Source organism: Anoplopoma fimbria, chromosome 12 (assembly GCF_027596085.1).
Source record: "Anoplopoma fimbria isolate UVic2021 breed Golden Eagle Sablefish chromosome 12, Afim_UVic_2022, whole genome shotgun sequence".
Classification (NCBI taxonomy): Eukaryota; Metazoa; Chordata; class Actinopteri; order Perciformes; family Anoplopomatidae; genus Anoplopoma; species Anoplopoma fimbria.
The window spans coordinates 20,359,228-20,382,466 of NC_072460.1; the positions used below are offsets into that span (position 1 = coordinate 20,359,228).

General features: G+C 38.3%; 2 protein-coding genes across 2 annotated transcripts; both read right to left on the minus strand.

Moving 5' to 3' along the window:
* Positions 1–970: 970 nt before the first annotated feature.
* LOC129099758 (acidic mammalian chitinase-like) lies at positions 971–5,079 on the minus strand. The gene is made up of 11 exons (XM_054609123.1): positions 5,055–5,079; positions 4,934–4,963; positions 4,623–4,827; positions 3,902–3,958; positions 3,621–3,786; positions 3,327–3,451; positions 3,122–3,245; positions 2,421–2,603; positions 2,150–2,266; positions 1,360–1,492; positions 971–1,257 (listed from the first exon to the last, which is right to left on the minus strand). Exons 1-11 carry the CDS (start codon positions 5,077–5,079, stop codon positions 971–973), a joined length of 1,452 nt encoding a protein of 483 aa, XP_054465098.1.
* A 2,886-nt stretch (positions 5,080–7,965) lies between these two features.
* On the minus strand, positions 7,966–22,627 carry nfascb (neurofascin homolog (chicken) b). The gene is made up of 27 exons (XM_054609121.1): positions 22,561–22,627; positions 18,566–18,687; positions 18,363–18,468; positions 18,061–18,251; positions 17,290–17,412; positions 16,948–17,166; positions 16,125–16,236; positions 15,765–15,952; positions 15,561–15,692; positions 15,343–15,486; positions 14,622–14,733; positions 14,352–14,515; positions 14,112–14,259; positions 13,875–13,999; positions 13,689–13,790; positions 13,362–13,559; positions 13,018–13,088; positions 12,694–12,916; positions 11,916–12,031; positions 10,635–10,845; positions 10,427–10,549; positions 9,903–10,076; positions 9,646–9,777; positions 9,491–9,560; positions 8,592–8,603; positions 8,318–8,353; positions 7,966–8,197 (listed from the first exon to the last, which is right to left on the minus strand). The coding sequence occupies exons 2-27, from the start codon at positions 18,639–18,641 to the stop codon at positions 7,966–7,968; spliced, it is 3,540 nt and encodes a 1,179-aa protein (XP_054465096.1). The 5' UTR covers positions 18,642–18,687; positions 22,561–22,627.
* Between the last annotated feature and the right edge of the window lie 612 nt (positions 22,628–23,239).

Below are 23,239 nucleotides of genomic sequence, written 5' to 3' on the forward strand. Positions count from 1 at the left end.
GATTATAAAATTGCATGTTATAGTGACCTCAATATCATCCAAAACAACCAAAACAAATGTGTGTGTAAAATGTTGATATTTCTTATATGTTTTATACAGCTAAAACAGCCTGGGGTCAAATTGACCCCAAAGAACACCGGTGAGTGCAGCATGTGTACAGGACATTGAAAACATATCATCATGTTAATTTTATGTTTACCCAGTTGTCCCCATTAAATTAGGAAAAGTCATTAAATATGAAGCAAAAAAAATGATGTCAATCATTTATTTAGAGATGTTAAACAAACAAATTGACCCCAAAGATAAAAGGAGGGTTAAAATAAACAATTTATGAGTGGCCCTGTGTAATCTATAGTCCAAATCTTTATTTCTCAAATGATTGATCAATGTTTGAACTGTCTGACATTTGTATTGATCATGCAACTCACACTTTGATTAGCAATAATTCACCCATTTATTCAAAGGCTTTCAATCTATAGTATCTCTTAAAGCGTTTTTGCCTGCATCTTTTGTGGCTTTGATATCAGATGACATCCCTTGTTTTGCTTATTTGGACTTTAGACAGACCAGGAAAAGCTTCCATGTATGTTCAGGGTCAGTGACCTGCTAGAAAGTGTATCTTCTTTTTACAAACTGCAAGCCAGGCAGATAGATAAAGCTGGAACAGTGTCATTGTACAGTACAGTAGAAAGTAGACTAATATAGTAACACAATCTTGTCAACAAATAGTTTTCCATATGACTTGAAGATCATTCATTTCAAATATAATATAATCTCTTATATGGAGTGCATAAGTAACAAGTTGATGTTGTAATTGTGTTCTGCAGTCTTGTTCTGTTTTTTGTGAAGTCACTGTTTTTTGTTTCATGTCAGAATCATGTAATCATGTTTTATTTATTTGAAAAGTCTATAAAAATTCAATCAAATGAAACATTTATTCAAAGTCTTGTTTCATGAAGTAGACATTTATTTAAGGCCAGTTGCAGCAGTTGCATCCTTTACTGAAAACAAGATTAACTGGACAACGCTGGAGGTATGTCTGTCCGTCAGCGCACTGATAAAAGGAGTTGCGGTTCATGTCATTTACGTAGAGGCCGTCATCTTTCTCAGAACAGAAACCACTTCCAGAAACCTCTTTGGTTGTTGTTTTGGCAATGGATGTCGTTGGAGCAGTAGTACTTGTGCTGTGAGCTGTGCCAGGGTGATTTGTGGTAATCTCTGGTGAATGTGTGGTTGTAGGCAGTGGAGGTGGAAAATCTAGTATCATAAAAAAACGATATTAAATTCAATAGATTATGATTTCTGTTTGTGAACATGATGAATCTTTTACATTTTGTGCAGTGTTTAGATCTGATTTACCTGAATCCAGAAGAGAACGCAGATAACTAATGAGGGGATTGTTTCCCTGGCCACAGAACTGTCCAGAAAAATCATCCAGATCCAGGGCCCAGATGAAGGCTCCTCCATATTTGTTCTCTTTCATATACTGTGCCTATATGGAATATAAGTTAGAGAAAAATTCAGGTTTTGTTGTTTTAAAACATATAACCATCAGGTGTAACAAATTGATTTGATCACATCCAAGAATCAAGAAATAACCAGGTTAGCAGATGGGTCCAAGCCCATTAAGGAGAAGTTTGCATCCAAATTAAAGAATATTTCAGAAACAATCCAGTTGAAGGTGAAATTAAGCCTGAGCTATTGATATTGCTTTTTATAATGTGCCTGCACACGTGTAGACCCTGAATAGTCCAGCATGACCTAATGTCAGAATATGATTTAAATTAACAAAGCAACATGTTTAGGTCAAGGATATCTGTGTAAGGCATTGTCAAATAGATATCATCATCCAATGATTTTTTTCCATAAAAGCTTGTTTTGACCCAGTGAAAAGGCTCCAGATTGGAGGTTGTGTTTGCCAAAGCATACAGCTTCAAGTAAGGATGCCACCTTCTGCTCAATCTAAGGTATTGAAAATGATTTGTGCTGCCTGTGCCGCTCCATTGTTATCAGCTATACCTAGTGCACGTACTAATTTAGGAGGCAAAGCTACTGATAGTTGGCAAGTCGTGATAGGGATATGCTACTTTAACTTTGTTCAAAATATCTCCATAAATATAGATTTGGAGGACGATATGTTACTAATTACCTTGATTTCATAGCTTTTCATGTTTTCAAACCCAACCCACTCATTTCCTTTCATGGCATATGGCACCATTTGCTCATCAATCCAGTGGAGACTGGCTCCTTGGAGGAAAGTGCAAATCTGTAAAAATAGAAGAAAATCATATTTAAACATCCTCAACAGTTCTGATTTCTCAGTTTGAAACTATTTATGTTGGGCTTGTATTAATTGAGTTCATTTTAGTTTTGTATTAAATCATGTCTTTTAGTTGCTCTTGTGTTGAACCTTCACTGACCTCGTAGTTGGACCAAAATCCAGCTTCACGGGTGTAGGGCCCAGCAGAGGCTGGTCCGCTAGCGGATGCTCCAACGCCGTTAGCTGCTGATGATGTGCGAAATGTGCGTCCGTACGTAGTGAATCCGATTAGGAGCTTTTCAAGAGGAGCACCTTGGTCCCTCCAATATTTTATAGCAAAGTCCTGTGAGAAGAAAAATGTAAAGCATTTATTAAATAACTATTTGTAGGGTTTGTTAACACAACATTCAAAGTTGGCCCCTCCTCCCCGGCTCAAGAAGGTTGAGGTGCTCAATAGCGGATGAAAGCCAACTACAGAGTCACTCTCGTTTTGAAACGAGCATTGTCCGCTTGGCTTTTTGCCTCATCATTTTCAACATTTCCACAGCTTATTTTTGAATGCATGTTTACGATCTGGCACCTTATGGCTATGATTTTACAGAGGTGATGTCCAGAAACAACCCGAACACAGCAAAATGAAAATAAAAGAGAAAATACAGGCAGAGGGCAGGGTCTCTGCAGACCACTCTACACACTTCTTGTGGGTTAAAAGGCATTATGGGATTATTTTTGAAAGAGGCTATGCATCTTCTTTTTTTTTAGGAAGATCCTACTCATTGTGTCTTTAAAACAAGACCTGTTATGAAATCAGATTGTTGGATACTGAGGATGATTACAGAATTTGGTTTGAATTTTACTCACCACATTGTAGTAGATGTTTTCGCCCTGATCGTAAGAGCTGCGGTACAGAGGGCTGTTGTGACCAGTGAACGGGTCCCATGCTCCGTGGAAGTCATAGGTCATGACGTTTATAAAGTCTAGGAACCTGTATGATATCACAAAATAGAAAGGAACTCATTTATTTTAATCAACTTTGAAGCTAAATGACTTCAACACTGGAACTCACTTTGAGACGTCAGCAATATCATATCCATTGTCGATGTTTCCCTTCCCTGCAGCCACTGCAGCTGTAAGCAGCAGTCGGGGTTTTCTGGTCTCAGCACCTTCTTTTTCGAAGGCGGCAAGAATTTCCTAAATGCAAGAGGAAATAGTTGAGGCTAATCATGTGTACAATGTGAGAATATTTATAATCACATTGCTTTATTATCTCAAGCAAGAATGCTGTGTGGGTGCGGCATCCTGCGGGATTATGTAAATGGTGATCAGGACTAAGATTTACAAATTGATTTTACAAACTGACCTGGCAGAGCACTGTGAACCTCTTCTTGTCCTCTGGTGGGCTTCCTCGACTTCCAGGATACTCCCAGTCCAGGTCCAGACCGTCAAAGCCATGCAGTCTCAAGAATCTGATTGAAGACTGGATGAATCTCTCACGGTTTGCGGGTGATGTAACCATGATGGTAAATCTGTGATCATGTGAAAAAAGTTAAAGCTACACTGTAGATGATTATCTCATTCTTATATAAGAAACTGTAATCAACAGCCTTGTGATTTATTGCTGTTAAAACCTTGTGGACTCACTGTGTGGTTCCAAAGTTCCACCCACCAACAGCCAGCAGGGTCTTCAGTCGGGGGTTTCTGTGCAGGATAAACATAGACAAACATAATCCTAGATTAACAAGTAATTTGTGAAGGAAGAATTTACATCCTTTACTGCTACTGGAGTACTAGTAGTCCCACATGAAAAAATATTACATTACAAGTAAAATACCTACATGCAAAATGTTACTAAAACTCTTTTCCAAGCGAATATAAAGTGTATTTTTCTTTCATATCAGTGATAAAACATAGTTATTTTTTCCCTATTTTTGTCATTATCTAATTTCTCCTTAAAACCCATTTTAATTGGACCCTTTAAAAATGTTATATATATATTTATATATTATACAATTGCCTTTTTCTTTTGATTTTGCCTTTTCCTCTTGTGTGAGTGGGTTTGTTGTTTTCTTGTAACCTCCTTTTCTATCTACTTTGTTCAAATTCCACCACCGCAGATAACATTAATTCATCCTTCAATCATTCCTTCATTCACCGCAGATAACAGTGTCAGTTTATTGTTTTTTTTGTGTGTTTTTTTTTTTTTCAATCTCCTTATATGGAAAACTGAATGATACCACTTAACCAGTCACACTAAAACATTCAACTTCCTCTCGGCTTCAGATGAGATTAGTTGTTGTCTAATAACATAATAACAGCAGATATGACTGCAGATATACTGATGCTATAGGCAGGAACAACTCACCTGTTCTTCAGTTCATTGAAGGATTTGTAGAGAACATCATCATTCCACTCATAGGGCGCCAGTTCGTTAGAAGAGCTGATTATTGAAAAGGCGTAGATCAGGTGTGTGCAGAGGTTGGGATCTACATTGGCAGGCAGATATTTGCCAACTCCTGGTCTATACTGGGACCAATTTGTGAAGTAGCACACCAGTTTGGTAGAAGACACTTTTGGAGGGGGCAAAATTATTAGAGTTAATTTTCTATTTTAAGTCATGGTGATTAAGAAGCAAATGACAATGTAATATAAGGAAGTTAAATAATGAATGCATACCCATCTGGAGACACATCAAAACGGACAGTCCTAAAAAAAAAAGACATTTATTTTTTTATTTTTTATTTGCACAAGATAAATGCAATGTTAAGGAAAGAACAACTGAAAGAATGTTATTTACCAGCCAAGATTGTTAGTCGAGCCATGTTGTGTCAGCTGAGTCTTTTCCTCAGAGCTGCAACAGTAAAAAATAAATTAATCTTTATGAGATTGCAATATAGTTTTTTCAGACTGGAACCTGTTAACAATCTAGAAGCTTTACTATAGGTAGTAATGCTGAACATAATACAATGTAGGCTACTGAAACCTGTGTGCTGATGTCTTACCTGTTCCCCGTGAATGGTGGTATGTGCCAATGATCCACCTTGGAGTCCTTTTTATAGACATGATAAGACAGGGACAAAAGCTGCATGGGAGTTAGGTGTAATTCTTCAGGAGAAGATAACAGTGGCTGTGAAATTGGTCACATTATACTACAATAAGCTGCTGAAGATGACGTGACATGAAGATCTATTGCCAGATAAAACTGGATCAGAGTGCATGAGGTTATGTAAACTTGCCCCTGTAAAGTCGCTCAGATCAAGCGAGCGTACCAATTCATGCAGATAAAATGACCTTGATAAACACATTGTATGATTTATTGTATTTTATATAACATTGGGATTAAAATAGTTTCCATGGTACCAACAACTGAAGTAGCCTTTAGTTGTTACTGGTAACTTTTACACCTTTCTCAGCCAAACTCTATATTTTCATGACAACTATTGATGTATATCTAGCTTGATCCTTGAAAAAACAATCTAAGAGCATGACATTTGGAAAGACACTGGTTTCTTGCAATTTCCTTGTCTTGAATAGCTTGTATGCTTCCTTGCGAGGATAATTTTCAGCTTGCAGCTCCTGTTTCTGAGTGATATGAATGTTTTCTGTGCACTCATATCACAAACACTGGTTTTTATGTGCACAGATTTTGAGACTAATTTTGCTTCATAATAAAGAAACTGTATGCAACAATTATTTCACATGCTAAGAATCAGCCAGTCTATTAAATTCAGCATCTCCGTAAAGGTTATCTTTTGTCCAGGTCACTGGATTTCTTGTAGTCCTATATTTTGTCATACATTCAAGAGGATTTATCAATTTGAAACTGATTGATAATATTGTACTGATTATTGCTGCTATTGTTATTATTTATTTATTTATTTATTTATTTATTTATTTATTTATTTATTTATTTATTTATTTATTTATTTATTTATTTATTTATTTATTTATTTATTTATTTATTTAAATCATTGCATTATGCACAGTTTATACATTATGAGTTGCTACTGTTTTGTTTGCCCTGGGCTTGTCATGACTTGACATGCATTAACTAAGAACTCAAAAATGAAAAGCCTTGTTATTCACTCCTATAATCAGAGGGGTGCAATAATAAAAACTCAATATCAAAGATAACAGCATCATATCAGAGGCCTGATAAATGGTAAAGGTAAGATAACGTCATAGATAAGATGTCCTTTTCCATTAAGCTATATGATTCTTTGATGATGTAACTAGTTATATTGATGGGCAGCAACAAGGCCACAGTTCACTAAGATAGAGATATCTCTTCAGGTTTTGAGTTGAGCTGTTTTAAAGACCAAGTGATGCCGCAACAGTTAAATGTACACTTGGGGTGATACGTTTATTCGCTTTCTTTCAAGAATGAGAGTAAGGTGAGAGGTTTGATTCCACTGTCATTGAATGGAAAAAGGCTGGAAAAAGGGGATAACAGGACCAGCAACCCCCTTTAAAACAGTGAATTCTCATCATTTTACACTTGCTCTTAGGTGTACTTTGTTAGCTTTGAACAGAGCTAAGCTAGCTGATTCCCTGTTTCTAGTCTTTATGCTAAACTAAGTGAGCCTGCTTCTTTTTGTAGCTTCATTAGAAAGGGTACAGACATTAAAGTGATCTTACACTCACAGTTATTCTGTGATGAAACACATTAGATTAATTGTCAGATTATGTAAACACAGATACCAGCAAAAGGGTCCAAACTAATTATACTCAAAGACAAATAAATCTTCTATTTTAAAATTAGGAAACAACATTTGTAGTCACAACAAACATGCTAGAAATAAATATTTCCACTTTATTTACATTAAGGACATAACTGTGGTAATACACAGATAATATTAGGGGTCAAATAAACTAAAGTTGTTACATCAAGATTAATGATTTCTACATATCTGCAGTTAAGGCAAGTTCAAAGAGAAACATAAGATACTTCTGATTTTACAGCTGCTTTATGGTGGCTTTCTGATTCCCTAAAGGGTCTGACCTCTTGCCCCCTAGCAGAGCACAATTTGCAAACTGGCCATGCAGATGAATCATTAGTCTCTGGAGATATTTTATAACCCTTCAGCTATCACCAACAACAGTTGTATACTCTCACATTGCACCATAAACAAGTGTATAAAACAAAGAGTATGCAATCTAAGTTCGGGGAGTCTATTTTGGCTCCCTTAATCATGAATGTATGGTATGCAGCCCCTTATTTTAAACAACCAGCACACATAGAAAAAACACAAATCTCATTATTGAAATTAGCTGAAAGAAAAATAGGTAAAAACAGTAGTAAAGTTGGTCCTTGCAACTGCTTTTATCAACATGATAAACTGATCCACTTCTGTCTACTGTGATGTGCAGCCAGTGTCTCTCCATTGACAGGATAACCGAACATGTACTCATGCATAAGCACAAACACACAGCATTTTTATTTACAGGGAATGCAATACAATACACAAAAGGTAAAGCTTGCTTTGATCAGACGAACAAGCATCTCAGCTCTAGTATTGTCCCAACTAGTTTGCCATTTTCTTCTTTAAATCCATGAAAGTTGCTTTATCTGCGTGGACACAGAGGGTTACAGCCCCTCCAGCTGTTCCCTTCTGCAGACAAACCACAAGCACCACAAGTTCTTAATTCAAGGTGGAGTGTACAAGCACGATAAAGACACATGACAAATAAGGAGGCAGTGTTGAATTTTACGCCACAGAGTAGATGGTATTTATTGGAGAGTGGATCTCCAGACTTCCACCAAAGTCCAAATCCCTGACGTCTCTCCTGGTTCCTGTGTACTGGCCGATGAATGAGCCGTCCTCGTTGAACGGTATCTCGCCTCCTTCACCATAGTCGACCAGACTGTCGTCACTGTCTGATCGCTTTATCATTGCCTCCATGGACGGCTGGCCTCTTTGAAGCCCCCTTTCCTCCTCTCTACAAAAAAGTGCAAACAAATACAATCTTGGTGCATTATGTCAGCACTAGAAGACAGAGAGGATAAAGGGTACAACTAAACCTGGTGTATCAATAGATTTAAGATGTTCATGTACATACCGCCGGGGGTAAGGCAGAGTGGAGATACGTGTAATCCTAGAATATGAACAGAGCTTGTATGAGATCATCATTTGTGTGACAGTTTAGAGGATTTTATCTCATTTCATTGATCATCCATTCATAAAATGCTTGTTCCAATATTCAGTTATGAATATACTATTTAAAACACCAAACTAGTTACATACTGTAAACAATAAATAAATAACAACCAATGCAGGGTTGTACAGTTTAAATGTCAATAGTGTCAATGTGTCAATATTTAGTCTTTTCATACCTTTCAAGAGACCTTGAGTGGTTCAGTGGCAAAAGAACAGGGTTGAAGTTTGGGGAGAATAAAGGTTTAGATAGAAAAGGTAGAGTAAATAGAAAAAAAACAGTAAATAATATAAGTGTGATTCAAAAGTTATCATAATTAAGACGATAAATACTGTAACCAGATTTGATTTGTAACTGTGCAGCTCATGGAAAAATGTTATCAATATTGAAGGCACCCTGTGTAGTTTTTGGCTATAGAGCAATGTTTTGAATGGGTCCCCATTTTGTTAATATTGCGCACATGCAGGCATGTGACGTGATAAAAATTCATGCCTCCAGTTTCCTTTTATTCAACTGATCGATGGTCGTTGGTGATATACACAAAGCAACGCACCAGAAAAGGAAGTGAGAAAGACCGTGGATAAAAACAATGCACAATTTTAACTATTTCAAATATGGAAATTTCAAATTACAAAGTGATGTGCAATTCATGCCATTCTTTGTGAATTTGGCCATCAGTGCATTGTGGTGAGTAACACAGAGTGGCAACATTACATTTGTCTGTTTACAATATTTTTCCACAGGGCAGCTTTAAATAACCAATCAGAAAGCTAATGCACAGCTACAGAGCAAATTATGTAAATACATGGCTACTATTATTATGGATGTAGTTTTCAAAAATGATAGTGCTTCACAGTGTTATCGGAAACAAAATGATCTATTCAGTGTTGGGTATTATTATAAAAATAATAGTTCATGTTGTAACACACCTTGGAAACAAGAAAAAAATTGGTAGATAAGACAGTAGAGACTGATAATAAGGTGTGCTAAAATCAAAATGTTCTATGGTGCATTGTTGCAGGGAGTGTGTTTTTCTTATTTGTGTATTTTCAACCAACTGTCTACTTTAATGCTTACCTGTAGTCAAAGGATCCCTCCTGATCTTTGTCATCCACTGGCTCCAATGAAATATCTTTTTTTTCCCGTACTGAAATTACAACAAGCTACACTGTATTAAGAGATACAGTGTGGTGCTTTTGGGCATCGCATAATAAGAGGAATCACCAATGTACCTGGGTATTTCCCCCCTCGGCTCCTCTTGATGAAGCAGACTATGAGTAGGATGAGCACAATGAGAGCCACAGCACACATAATCCCGATGAACCAGCCCTGAGTGGAGATGTCCACCTGGTCCTGAGCATATACTGGGACAAACACAAGCATTTGCACACACGTTAGTACACACATCAAAATCAGCATCCACCCAGCACTTCAAAGGGTTTATTTGGTAGACCAAAAAATGTGTTGCACAGATCAAGCAGTAAAGTACTTTCAGTGGTGTAGTGGGGTGACTCCTCCGTGTGCCATTCCCCTATCCCAATCCGAGTCCGTGCCGCCACGGAGAATCTGTAACGAGTGTAGCGGTCGAATCGCCGGACTGAGAAACTTGTTATATTTGGAGTGAACTCCTCAACTTGCAACTCCTCTCCCCTGGTGGCATTCACTGTGGGGAAAGTGGACATTCCAGTGTGTTAGGAGCACCCTTGATGCCGGTAGAGTGCACACAACTGAGCTATCGATTAGCTTACCTGCTCTGAGAAGGTCTACACAAGTGTTTATTACCCTCTCAAGAACATACTTCAATGATATTTTGGTTTTTTATGTGCATATTCAAGTGTGCTATTATGTGCTAAAGGGATGTGGACTTCAGTGCCATGTGGAAATCTTTGTAGAATAAGTAAAATTAGCGTTTTTCTTTTCCTATCATTGAAGCCTTGCTGTTTCTCCCAGGAACACTGCAGAAAACTAGATTGTGATTTATTTCACAGTGTTTCAGATGTCGGGCTTGCGTACCTGTCTGGTACTTGAGGGAATATCCAGTAATGACACCATTGGGTTCTGCTGGAAGGTCCCAGTCGACATAAATACTGTCCAGATGTCGCTGTTGGATCCTGAAAGATCTGGGAACAGATGGTACTACGGACAAAAACAACAGCAGGAGACGACACTCATAAGAATGGTTCTCTCGTTCCTTAGTTTTCAATTTGTGACTTTTTCTTACCTCCCTCAGGCGTTGAGAAGTGGATATTATTACTAGGCGGCCCTTCATATCGATTGTTTGCCACGACCATATACAACTTGTAGTTGCTATAGGGGATGAGCCCGCTGAGGACCCCAGAGGGCTCTGGATCATTGTCTGGAAACGATTTAGACTTCATCCCTCTATTGACCCTCAGCCACCTCAGCAGGCTGCTGTCCCTCCAGTAGTAGGCCTGAGAGATGAGAAGCAACAAACCCAGAATTTTGATTGTCCTGAAAGCACTGTATTGTCGTTTTTGGTAGCAATTTTTCAAGAAAAGATTCCAGTTATTTATACTATATGTATGCTTCGTTGCATTTTATTAAGTTACATCAACATCTCTATGCTAAAGTCACAGGCTGTAACAACCAGTCAAAAGATGAGCCACATCTTAAACACCTTAGCCAATTATCACATCAATTAGGATTAAAAAAAACATTGCTAAAACGAGACACAATTTAGTGTTTGTTAAAATCAGTTGAAATTAATTTACATAGAAAAAAAATAAACAGAAAGGCTTTTATATAATATTGGATGGGCTCTACAAACAAAGGGGAGGCAGATCGATGACCAGTCTTACTTGATGTATCTTCCTAATCTTCAAAAAAAACAAATTATACAAAACATCTAATGTTTCAGAAGTCTATACGAAGAAATAATAAATTACTGTTAAGGAAGTATGAAGTAAATAGTTTAATATTCCACAGAGTATAAGTAGTAAAAACACATGGCCAACATTTTAATTTACTAATTATTATGACAAATTGTAGTAAAAGAAACAATTGATTAGGTAAATATCAAGTAACTTACATGAGGTCAAACTTATCTTCTTTTGTCTTTTGATTTAGACTGGTTAATGTCCTATCTGCCCCTCCCATTCAAACCTTTCTTTTGGTCACTTGTTGAAATAAACACTTATTTTGTTTTTCTTTTGTTTCTTTTGTGTTTCTATCATTTATTTACTTTCATTGTATTTGTTTGGATTTTGACGAAAATTGTTTGCCTTATATTACGTTTTTATTAATCAATTATTGATAGTTGGCTCATGAGTTTGTTATTCGGCTTGACCTTAGTCTGACCACAACCAAGAAATTCTTACTACTTTCCAAACTATGACATCAACTGAAACTCCCCATATCTACTGTTACCAGTGGACTCTCCCAAAAAGTACAGTGTGTCCTCAATTTCTATTGTTGTTTATCAACATAAATGTAAGGTACATTCAAAGTCCATTATCTGGTATATAATTCACTATAGACACACCTTATATTCTTTTAGTTCACCCATCATTGATCCTCGTGTCACAGAATCCCAGTACAAAGTCACCTGAGTGCTCTCGATGTCAGACACTCTCAGGTTCAGGGGCGCAGTTAAGGGACCTGAGGAAAACACAGATAGGTTTGTCTTTGCTTATCAGTGAACACAAAGAGAGGTGATGAGGTGGACAATTTGGCCCCAAGATGTAAAAAAAAAAGAAGTGGTTTATTCGTCTGAAACCATTCATGATTCCCTATGGAAGAAAAACCTGACTAAATTAGTGGAGAAACATAACATCGGAGGCTTCCATAAAGGTCAGAACTGGTCTTTTTATGTATGAAAATTATGTAAATCATAGGCTTTGGTCTTTGCAGTCACCAGATCTCAACCAATTTGCCAAACACTTAACACCCAACCTAACCATGGCATGCTTAAAGAAAATGTTTATCTATGCATGAAGGTATGAATGATGCACATTAACAGGGTTCATATGAGCTATGAGAGACTTTATCTTTATAAACTGCACAATATTTTGGTATCGGAAGCTTTCTGGATTCCGTTTGCAGTCCGAGTAGTATTTACCAGCAGTCTTTATCAGTATTTACCACCATTTAAGCAGTCTGTGTGGAGAGGAAAAGAGGCAAAAATGCCCCACTGGCTATCATATGATAATGATTTAGCTTTTAATTGAGCTCAAAATAGCTTGTGCTAAATGCACAAGAAACATTAGGTTAGTTTTTCCTGCCTTTGGTATCTTTATAATGCAGACCATTTAGGCACTTACGGTCCTCCCCAGAGTAACCAATGACAACCGGAGACTCTGGACCCAGCCCAAAGTCATTGACAGCCTGGACTTTGATGTCATACGGAGTGAAGGTATCTGCATCGTAGATGTAGTATTTCAGCCATTTAGTGGTTGCATTCTTCCACTCCTCTCGGGAGTCTCTCCTTCTCCACCACACCAGATACTTCAGGTGGGGCCCGTTCCACTCTCTGTAGGTCAGAGGCTGAAAGCATAGTTAACAGGGACAAGCATAGTTCGATTTCATTGTGATAAATATTCAACAGTAAAGATAAATATGAAAGAGTTTTTTTATAGGTTCCTTACCTCCCAGCTGATCTCCATGTTATTCCTCCATGTTCCCACACCCTTTACGTTCTTTGGGACGACATCCGGGGCTGTGCAGGAAAACCAATGCAGTGGTAATATCATAAGCTTTAAAGAAAAGAGTTCAGCACTTTGGGAAATACAATTATTAAATTTCTTGCGAGTTAGACAAATATATTGATACCACTATGTATTAAAATAAATGTAAAGCTCTGGGCAGGAGTTGTTAGCATACCATAGCATAAACATGTACGTGTACAGACATGAGAGTAGTATCGACCTTCTCATCTAACTTGCAAGAAAACAAAGTTACACAAGTGTGTATTAAGTAGCATCAAACCCACGAGCACCGCTGCTCTGGAAGCGCGTTGATGGACGACTGGGGCGACTCATTCCGATTTCATTGATAGCGATCACCCGAAACTCATAGTAGGTGAAAGGTGTAAGATGCAGAATGACAGAGTTGAGGTTCCCTGGGTACATTGAGAGGTTCCTCCACTTGCCAGGCAACCAGTCATCATCATCATACTGCACTAAGTACTCTGTAACACAGCAATAAATGGAGGAATATAGCTAATAATGTATGATAAATACAACAAGAATTTCCTAAAAAAACAAGACTTACAAAATGTTTTTATTTCTGTGAGTGTATTCAGTTGAACAGCTCTTACCTGTTATAGGGTTGTGGTTGCTCTCTCCAGGTACCCAACTGAGTCTAACGCTACGTTCATATGGATCGGACAACTCCAACTTAGTGGGAGGATCTGGATGGTCTACACATAAACATGCATAAAATAATTAAAAGCCAATCATTCTGTATGGTTGATGAAATGTCATTTATTTTAAACACGTCATACCCATCACCATCAGACGTGCTGAGGCAGACTTCTGGTCCAGCTCACTCTTGATGACACAGGTATAATTACCCTCATCACCTCTGTTTACATTAGTGATGACCAGATTTGATTCATCCAGAGAGAGCCTGAGGATACAAACGAGTACTAACTGGTGAGATCAAGACGCTGATTTGTTCACACTAAAACAAAAATTAAGATAATAATATCTCTGTAGAATTAATTCATAAAATTGTATACCTCCAGCCAAGAGTTACGTGCTTTTTGTCTTTCATCCAGGTGGTTGTGACTGGAGTAGTGACATCTGCTTTTACGCCACACTCAAAGCGCACATCACTCCCACGGATGACTTTCATACTCTGTGGTCTTGTGACAATTAAAGTGGGCTCTGAGAAGAGTGGATGCAAAATCACATGATGGATCACACAATCAAATAATTCAAAGTAAAATGTTTTTAGTCTAAAACTGTGTGACCCTCACCTTTGACCTCTATTCGGACTTGACTCTCATCTCTTCCTGCGACGTTGCTGACTACACACAGATACGTTCCCTGGTCCTCTATCTGTATTGGTTTGATCTCCAATGTCCCGTTACTGTAAGTCTTAAAACGATTTCCTTCAAGATTACCCTGTCCATATTTAGACCTGTTTTGACAGACCCATTAACAAACACACAAACACACACACACAAACTGTGAGCTGATGTCTGAACACACTCTTTGCATTAAAATGTCTAACAGCTTCTTCTCACCATCGCAGTTCAGGTACTGGAGAACCAAAGTAGCGGCAGTCTAAGAGGGTACGACTGCCCTCTATCACTTTGATAAGTTCATTCCTGGGCCCCAGAATACGTGGCGTTGCATCTAGAGAAACATTGATCATTTATTATAATAATTATTAATAATTATACTTTATAGCATGAACTTTTGCAGATCCCTGGGTCAATATTTTGCCCATTCCTGCACAAAACTCTACAGTTCTTCCACTTTAAAAACAGATATATTGTTTACGTATTACTTGTTTTTTTTTATTGTAAATGTTTTTTTTTATATTGTGTTTCTACTCTAATGCTTCCAATGAACTTTGTTTATTGTTATGTACCAAATCACAAAGACACCTGATATATTACAGTCAAATTGTGTCACTGTTATTTGTGTGTAGGTGGATATAAAAACAACAAATGTATTTGTGAACCAAAAGAAAGATATTATCTTTACTCAAAATACAAAATATCTTTTGGCGTCATTATGATATGGGAAACTGAGGCTACTGCCAGTGGGGAGACTGGTTTGTAAAAGTTGTTTTTTAACTTAATGGTATTAAATGGTAAAGAGAAGTTAAGCATGGATGAGCTCGGATTGTGTGTTTGATGTAGTTGCAATTGATGTTTTTACACTTGGCAAAACCTCATGGCTCATGGCTGAGTGAAGAAACAAGTTTTACACTGTAAATGGCGTGGAAAACAAACTTACGTAGCACATTGACAAACGCATTGGCCATCAAGTACCCAAACTGATTGGAAACATTACACTGATAGACTGCAGTGTTTTCAGTGGTCACACTGCGTAAAGTCAGCATGTCTCCTGACACCTGTCTGTTAGGCTGAGGTGTAGCAGCTGGAAGAAAAAAAGAGAAAAAAGTTATTCAGATTCCCTTTGACAGCCAGTATGCTTGAACTCCAAAAACGTACTTTCAATAGGTTCCCCGTTGATGAACCAACTGACTGTGGGACGCGGAGCCCCATCAGACTGACACAAAAGGCGTCCATTTTCCTCCGGGGCCAAGACCAGATCAGTGGGTTTCTCCAGCCAGAAAGGAGCCGCTGCCGAATACAAGTAATTTAGTTGTTTCAACACTATTGTGAAGTATGAAATGACGGGTAAGTGACTCTCACCTTTGACTCTGACGGTTATTGTGTGCTGAATGTATCCAATCTTATTGGTAGCAGTGCAGGTGTATTCACCCACATCATCAAAAGTAGTCTTTGGGATTTGAATCATCTTGTTGAAGTTCTTTACTTTCATGCGTTGCGATACTGCCAGGTCATCACCATTCTTGGTCCATGTAATACGAGGAGTTGGCCTTGATGACGAAAAAGCAAGGCTTTAAACAGCACCACTTCCACAAAGTCAAAGTCAAAGTTATACCAAAGAGAGGATATAGACACAATGGCTTTTTCAAACTGTACCATTGAATATTTTTGAAAAAAGGCCTTCAGTTACCGTATTTCTTGTGATCTTAAGTTGAAACTTACATTCCTGCAGCGATACACTCCAGGAGAAGTTCTTCCCCTAGCAGGACCAGTATGGAGCTGGACGAGCCTTCGGGAGACAGCCAGGTGGGGGCAGCCTCTGCCACTGTGCGAGCTGCAGAGGAAACAAACCAAAACAAACCAGAACACATCAGTCACACACATTCAAAAAACCCTGTTTTGGTCTTTTGCACTTACAACAGGGTAAGAGTAGAAACTGTTTCACCTGACCCACAACAGGCCAAAGAGCCCTGCCATGAATCAGGCCAATCCTCCATCCATAGATCTTCAAATCGAACCTGTATTATTTGTTCCCTTTATATCCATTGCATTTAGTAATTTGCTGTGCTTTTAGGTTAATATCTGAAGTTTTCACACGCAGCATGCAAGTTACCGGAAGTTGAAGTAAAAGTTCCTGATGTGAAGGTAGCAATACCGCAGTGAAGAAATAATCTGCATTCAAAATGTAACTTAAGTAAAAGTAAAAAAAGAATTTGCATCAAAATATGATTGTTAAAATATAAAAAGTAATCATTATGCAGAATGGCCCATTTCAGAACAATGTATATCATGATATTGAATTATAATTTTTGCTGCATTTATGTGTACATTACTTTAATGGTGCAGCTGGGTCTTATTTTTAACTACTGCTGGGATAGCTTGTGAGTACAATTCTAAAATAAAGTAAAAGTAACTCAAAATGGTATTTAGTACAGAACTTGAGAGAATGTACTTAATTACTTTCCACCACTGCACGTTACAACTGGAAAGGAATATTTTGTGACGAAACAGACAATGAACACTGTGAACACAAAATCATACGTACTTGTAAGCACTTTAACGACAACAGGCATCTTCTGCTGGATGACATTCTTGTAGGGGAAGCGGGCATTACAGCAAAAATCTGCAGCAGAGTCGTTGACCAGGACGTTTGAGAAATACAGATCTCCGTTTACTCCCATAGATACCCTGCGGTCCGGCCGCACAGGCTGCATGGTGGGGAAAGCTGTCTGAACGGGCCAGTTGAAAGGTCTCGCATATGAGCCTGAGATGATGTAAAAAAAAAAGTTAGTCCATAGAATTCTTTAAAGCTTGTTTGATTGGCAGATCATTGAAATTCCTCCTTGTTGGCCCTTATTGATTCAATCGTTTAGAGACGGACTCTTACAGCTGGACATCCAGTAGGTTTCAGGTTTGGGCGGTCCTGGTGGCGGGTCACAGGACAGGACCAGAGGCAAGCCAGCACTGACCACCAGAGGCTCCAGAACCTCCCTTGGCCAAACAGGAGCTCCTTCACAAACACAGAGGTATACATGTCTCCACTGAGCAACAAAGTTGTGTTTTGTTATTTTGATAACAGTGCACATCACAAATCTGAACGGCAACATAATAATAACTGAGCTATATTTTTATATTCTCTTGTAGGACTTATCTGGTAATACTCTGAATCTCATGAAAAGATCAATGGACTTAGGGCTGAGTGCTACAGACAGGGTAGGGATGTTGGAAAATACTGCCGGACATTATAACACATTGTTAGTTTGGGTCTTATCATGGGGTTTAATACCAATACAACAATACAGAATATAGCCTGACTTATTCTTTTATTTTCAATTTATATTTGTTGTTGTTTTTTGGTATAATTCTACTTGCAAAGTCATATTTAACTGTGTAAGTCGGAAGCAAAATATCATCACAAATCACATACGTTAACATTAATGCTTTGCATGTCTACTTCACAACATATAATATAGAAAATATGAAAAAATGCTTTTGCTTAGATCTTGAGTGTTTATTTGGAAAAGTTTGCTAGTAGCATGTCATTCAAAAGTAATGTCCATATTCGGTCATTGCACACACTATTGTCACTGAGCATCTCCTGTCAATGGAGTATACAAATAAATAGTTGGATATCTAATAGTCCCAATAATGATCTTACTGTATAGCCGTAGTCTGATCTTGTTGGAATATGCAGATCCATACTCATTGGAGGCAATGCACTGATACTCTGCCTCATACTGTTCTGGATTGTTCCATGCATAGATATCCAGAGTCCCTGAACGCCTTCGCATCGAAGCTTGAGCATCACGTGCAATGTTGAAATACTTCCCATTACGTCTCCATGAGAAACTTCATTATTGAGCAAAAAGGGTAAAAGGAGACAAAAAAAACAGTAAGGTGGTTTGCAGATAACTTTACCAGTGTAAACAAAATTATTCAGTGGGCTACATCAGCTCTTACATGGGATGAGGGTTTCCTTTGGCTTCACACTCTATGACCATGGTGTCTTTGGGGTCAACAATGTGATCCTTTAGCGACTGCTTTATGATGGTCGGGGGCTGCCTGACTGCAGACAGAGAAATAAATCGACTTAGTACTTTAGAGACGTATATCTTAACACAATACGTATCATAAATTACATTCACTTTAATTTACTGACTCACTTTCTAGAGGGATGTCCAGAGCCCAAACACTCTGCCATAAAAGAAGCAGCAGCGCTGGTTCGACCAGTGTCCCCATCTTTACAGTACATGGAACCAAGCAACTTATTCCTTCACCAGTTCTCCTGTTCTCAAATTGAATTAAGAAAAATACAGGATATCAACAGTACAACACATGCATGTCATGCAGATACAATCCAGCACAAATTACTGTAAATTAAACTTCAAATTTAAACAGATTTCATTAATGGTTCACAAATACTCTCCATGCAGCAATGAACATCCAACATTTGTGGAGAAGTTAATACCGCAAGGTAAAAATTGTGGCATTAGTATGTAAAAGTCCCTCAAAATTCTACTCAAGTAAAAGAACATAAAGTATCAGCAGTATGTGCTTCCAGTATCAATAGTAAATCTACTTTCTCCAGTCATTCTGCATGAATGCAAAAATATAATAATTTGAGTGTTGTTTTATTATATATCAATTACAATTAATTTATTAGAACTCATGCACTATTGTTTAGGCAGCTTTTTACTGTTGTACGTCGAGGTGGAGGTAGTGGTAGTTCGGTAGTTTAATCCAGTGGTTCTCAACCTAGGGGTCGGGCCCCTTTTTTTTTGGGGGGGGGGGGGGGGGGGTAAAATATTGAATAGTTCAATAACTCTTTGAGTGTGAAACAGATATTTAAAGGATACCATTTAAAAGTGTTGAGGGGATAATCCCTCTTAAGTGAATTTGCTAACAACCTGTTCAATGTAAAACAATGTATTGTAGCTTCCCCAATGTTTTTAATAAAAACTCTTAAAGTAATAGCTGTCAGGTGAAAGCTGTGGAGTCAGAAGTAAAAAAGTTCCTCTGAAATGTAGTGAAATAGAAGCTTTAAGTGGCATCAAATGAAAATACTTGAGTACAAATAACTCAAAATTGTACTTATTTATTCCTACCAGTAATATCTCCACTACTAAGATCACACTGCTGTATCACATTATCTATGAAAATAGTTTAACAAACAGTACAAATATAAGAACAGGTGATTAAACTGTGTCTCAAGCTGCCATGGTAGTATACTCCAACTGTAGCAAAAGTGTTACATTTATATGACTTTGCAAATCTTTTCACTACATTATTGCTTTAAATATGCAATGAACCACAGGTCATGTTAGTATGACCAGAACAAAAAGCTGTCAGTACCTACCGCTCTCGGATAAAGTCAAATCAGGGCTTTATCCTCCCCATCTCTGTGGCTTCCTCAATGCATCAATAATCCAAGTATCTTTCTCCACAAAATTATTCCTGTTTGTGCAGTATACCAATTAATTCCCTCTGTCCTTCAAATATCAGGTCAAGAACCCTACAAGAGTTGATACACTTCAGTAATAAAGTTTCTGTCTGTCACTGCCACTTACACTCTGCCCACCCATCTCATGAATAATGAATGAGCGCCATTCACCACCTACTCCTCACCCACATCACTTCACTGTCCCGACAAGCTCTCATGATTCTGGACAATCCATCTCAATCAAACACATTCTCAAAGTTTGTTCACACAATAACTAAATAGATATCTGAAATAAATTAAATTAAAGTTTGGATTTATTAAACCAGCAGTTGGGGCATTTTATATTTATTTGGACTGAGAAAGGCAGGTCATGTTTTCCTTGAGCCTGGTTTCTATTTCTCTAAGCCACAATCTTTTGCATTCTTGTTGGTTTTGATGACATCAAAATGTGGGCTTTATTGTTGACTGCAGAGAACTGGCGAAACAAGAGAATCAAAGCAATGTTTGTTTCTCTCATATGAATTGTACATGTGGCAAATCTGAAGTCGCATGACTCCAGCGCAATAGCTCTGACAAAGAATGGAAATAGGCATTTTTTTCATTAACAATTTGACTTTAACTTTCTACTGTTGACCATCTGATATATGAAATACTTTTTAACTCCCTTCTCACTCCACCTGTATTTTCTGATTTACCCCATTTTCCATAATACCAATTAAAAATTATCCTCGGTTTGATAAGACATTTTATTTTCGAAACTAAGCCATTCACATGCATATCCCCAGAGGAGGAAAAGGACATTACCATTCAACTGAGAAAATCCTATGGGGGAAGCAGCAGTTTAGCTTAGAAAAACTGCCAAAGTTGCAGGAGAAGCTGTATTTGTGTAAAACAAAAGACATCTCAAGGCTGTCGACAGAGTCGTGACCTGTGTAGGCTTTCAGGCATCCACACAGGGCTGCATATACAAACCAGCACTGACTGGGCTAAACAATAGCTTGGTGGTGAGGAAGGAGGGGGGATAAAATGAGGTGGCTCTACCTACAGATGAAATTGAACTTGTTATGAAGGTTTGTCTCAGGATGTTTAATAATGAAGCCAACTTAAAATTGGAAATTTTGTGTATTCCTCATCATAAAGAAAAAGTAAAAGGCCACTTGTGACATAGACCATTAAGACTCCCACAGCTCTGTGGCGGACGCTTTGCATCCTCTGGCCCTGATCCCCTCCTCTGTGTTCACAAGTGAAACACAACCTGACATGCCCCCCCCCCCCCCCCAACCCCATCCCCCTCCCCTTACAATGGACTAAAGCAGGCCTGGCAGTGAGCAATGATCAGTGCCATGCACCAGATTGCACAGTGAAGAGGCCGAGGGACGGACAGAGCCAGCTCAGTGGCGACAAGAAGGCCTCTATGCTCGTGGGTCTCCTTTGGCACGTGTGCCCAGGAATCGGTTAAAAGCAGATGGCATGTGGGAGGGAATTTTCGACCGCACAAGTTGCCTTTTCAGACTTGGAGCACCTTTCATTTGCACTTTGACGTCACTGCATCAGGGGGCACACAAGAAAAGGCCAGAAAGAGACTCCAGGACACTGAGCTGCATTGAGTCATCACCACTGTGCTATCAACACATTATTGTGCCACAAACTTGAGCTCTCTGCTATTCTGACTTTATTGTGAGGTAACGGTAATTTACAGCAACAGAAAAAAAATTCAAGAGCATCCTGTAACAAGAATAAGAGTCACCAGCCATGCTAGCTGCTCTGTGAGACAGTATTTAGGTACATTGGTAGTGGAAGTTATATGCTCATGTCAGCATGCTTACATGTTGTGTTAGTTTTAGTTAATAGAGTTAGCATGCTAACATTTGACACTTAGCACTAAACCAAAAAATACAGCTGAGTCTGTAGAGAATGTTATTAGTTTTGGATGTATTTGGTTAATAATCAAAGTGTTGGACGATTTGATGGTGGCAATTAACTACTGAGGAATCACCAAAGTTAATACAAATGATCCTGGGGGGGGGGAATTTATTTCGGAAACAAGTTCAATTTAGCCCAATTGTTTAAACATTTCACTCAAAAACACATATATCCATCTCATGGTGGCGCTACAGGAAAGTCAGTGAATCACCAAAGTCAGCCTGATTCATCGTCTGAGGACCATGAATGTCTGTACAAATTATCATGGCAATCCATTAAATTGCTGTTATTTAGATATATAACATTGCGATTCAAAGAGCCACGCTGTTGCATAAAAAATAAACAAAAATTCCCTTATGTTGCTATGTGCTACATAAGGAAAACTTAAAGTTAATTTGCCAACATTATACAGTAAGATACGTCGGTCATAAAGTCAAACACATATCATATTTGTCACCGAATCTTTGCCACATAAAAAGTTATGCAAATGCATGCCAGTCATCTCAAAGGCATGAAAGCTGAACAGTCTTGTGTTCACTCTGATACAAATCTGCTGATGCAGTTGTAGACCCATCCCACTTCTCAACTCAGACTATGACATCATTAAAACCTTGACTTCCATTGAGAGCCATCTTGAACAACAGCTGCAAGGACTTAAGCACTCCTTCACATGGCGATACTCTATATGCTACTCTAGTTTCTAAATGTGCTCAAATTCTTTGTACTTTATATCCAAAAGCTAATATTCAAAATGATCTAAACAAACTTCAAAGTGGTGATTGTTAGGGGTCCTACCTTGGAGTGTAGTTTAAAGTGTTTTCTCTGCTCCTTGGTCCCTTTTTCCCTTGTTGCAGTGAAAGCGGACTCCTACTTTCTTCTTCCTGTCACAGTAGAATCACACCATCTTCTTCACACTTTTTCCGGCAGCATCTTGTATTTGTGGTATTTGTCATTCCATCAGCTTAACGCAGGTAAAAAGCAAAATAACAAAGGCTTATGTGGCCTGCCAGGACAGCTGACCAAGTCATACAGGGCTTGAGAGCCTATAATAATAAATCCATTGTGAAATCCTCACATAAGTATAATGTCACCTCCACAGTGATGAGAGAATTAATAAATAAATAAAGTGTCATACACTAGTTGGACGTTAAGGCTTAGGTGTCATCCAGCTCTTATCTAGTAACAATCAGTTGCAGCTTGCTTAAGAGATCAAATCTTTTTAAAAATGTTTTCATGTGTGCTGTTGATTTGCAGTGCGTTAGATGGGGAGTGGGTTACTGACCTTGTATCTTCACTCTGGCTGGCACGAACGCACGTTCTCTCACACAAAGCGTTTCTGTTTGGAACAAAGTCAGTCTATTGTGGACAGGGAGGACACAGCTTCCACACACGGGGGGGTTAACCCGTCACATTCAAGTCATTGGATGACTTTTCCCTCATTGATAAAGTCTGACACAATTTGTCATGACCACAG

What these genes read in the sequence shown, in the direction of transcription:
- nfascb (XM_054609121.1), bottom strand. Translation starts at nt 18,641, where the DNA reads ATGGGGACACTGGTCGAACCAGCGCTGCTGCTTCTTTTATGGCAGAGT. An exon ending in TCTGGACATCCCTCTAGAAA is followed by an intron (nt 18,469 to 18,565) that starts GTGAGTCAGTAA and finishes CTCTGTCTGCAG; the next exon opens with TCAGGCAGCCCCCGACCATC. An exon ending in AGCACGTCTGATGGTGATGG is followed by an intron (nt 13,791 to 13,874) that starts GTATGACGTGTT and finishes GTTTATGTGTAG; the next exon opens with ACCATCCAGATCCTCCCACT.
- LOC129099758 (XM_054609123.1), bottom strand. Translation starts at nt 5,079, where the DNA reads ATGGCTCGACTAACAATCTTGGCTG. An exon ending in TCGACTAACAATCTTGGCTG is followed by an intron (nt 4,964 to 5,054) that starts GTAAATAACATT and finishes TTTTTTTTTTAG; the next exon opens with GACTGTCCGTTTTGATGTGT. An exon ending in GATATTGCTGACGTCTCAAA is followed by an intron (nt 3,246 to 3,326) that starts GTGAGTTCCAGT and finishes GATATCATACAG; the next exon opens with GTTCCTAGACTTTATAAACG.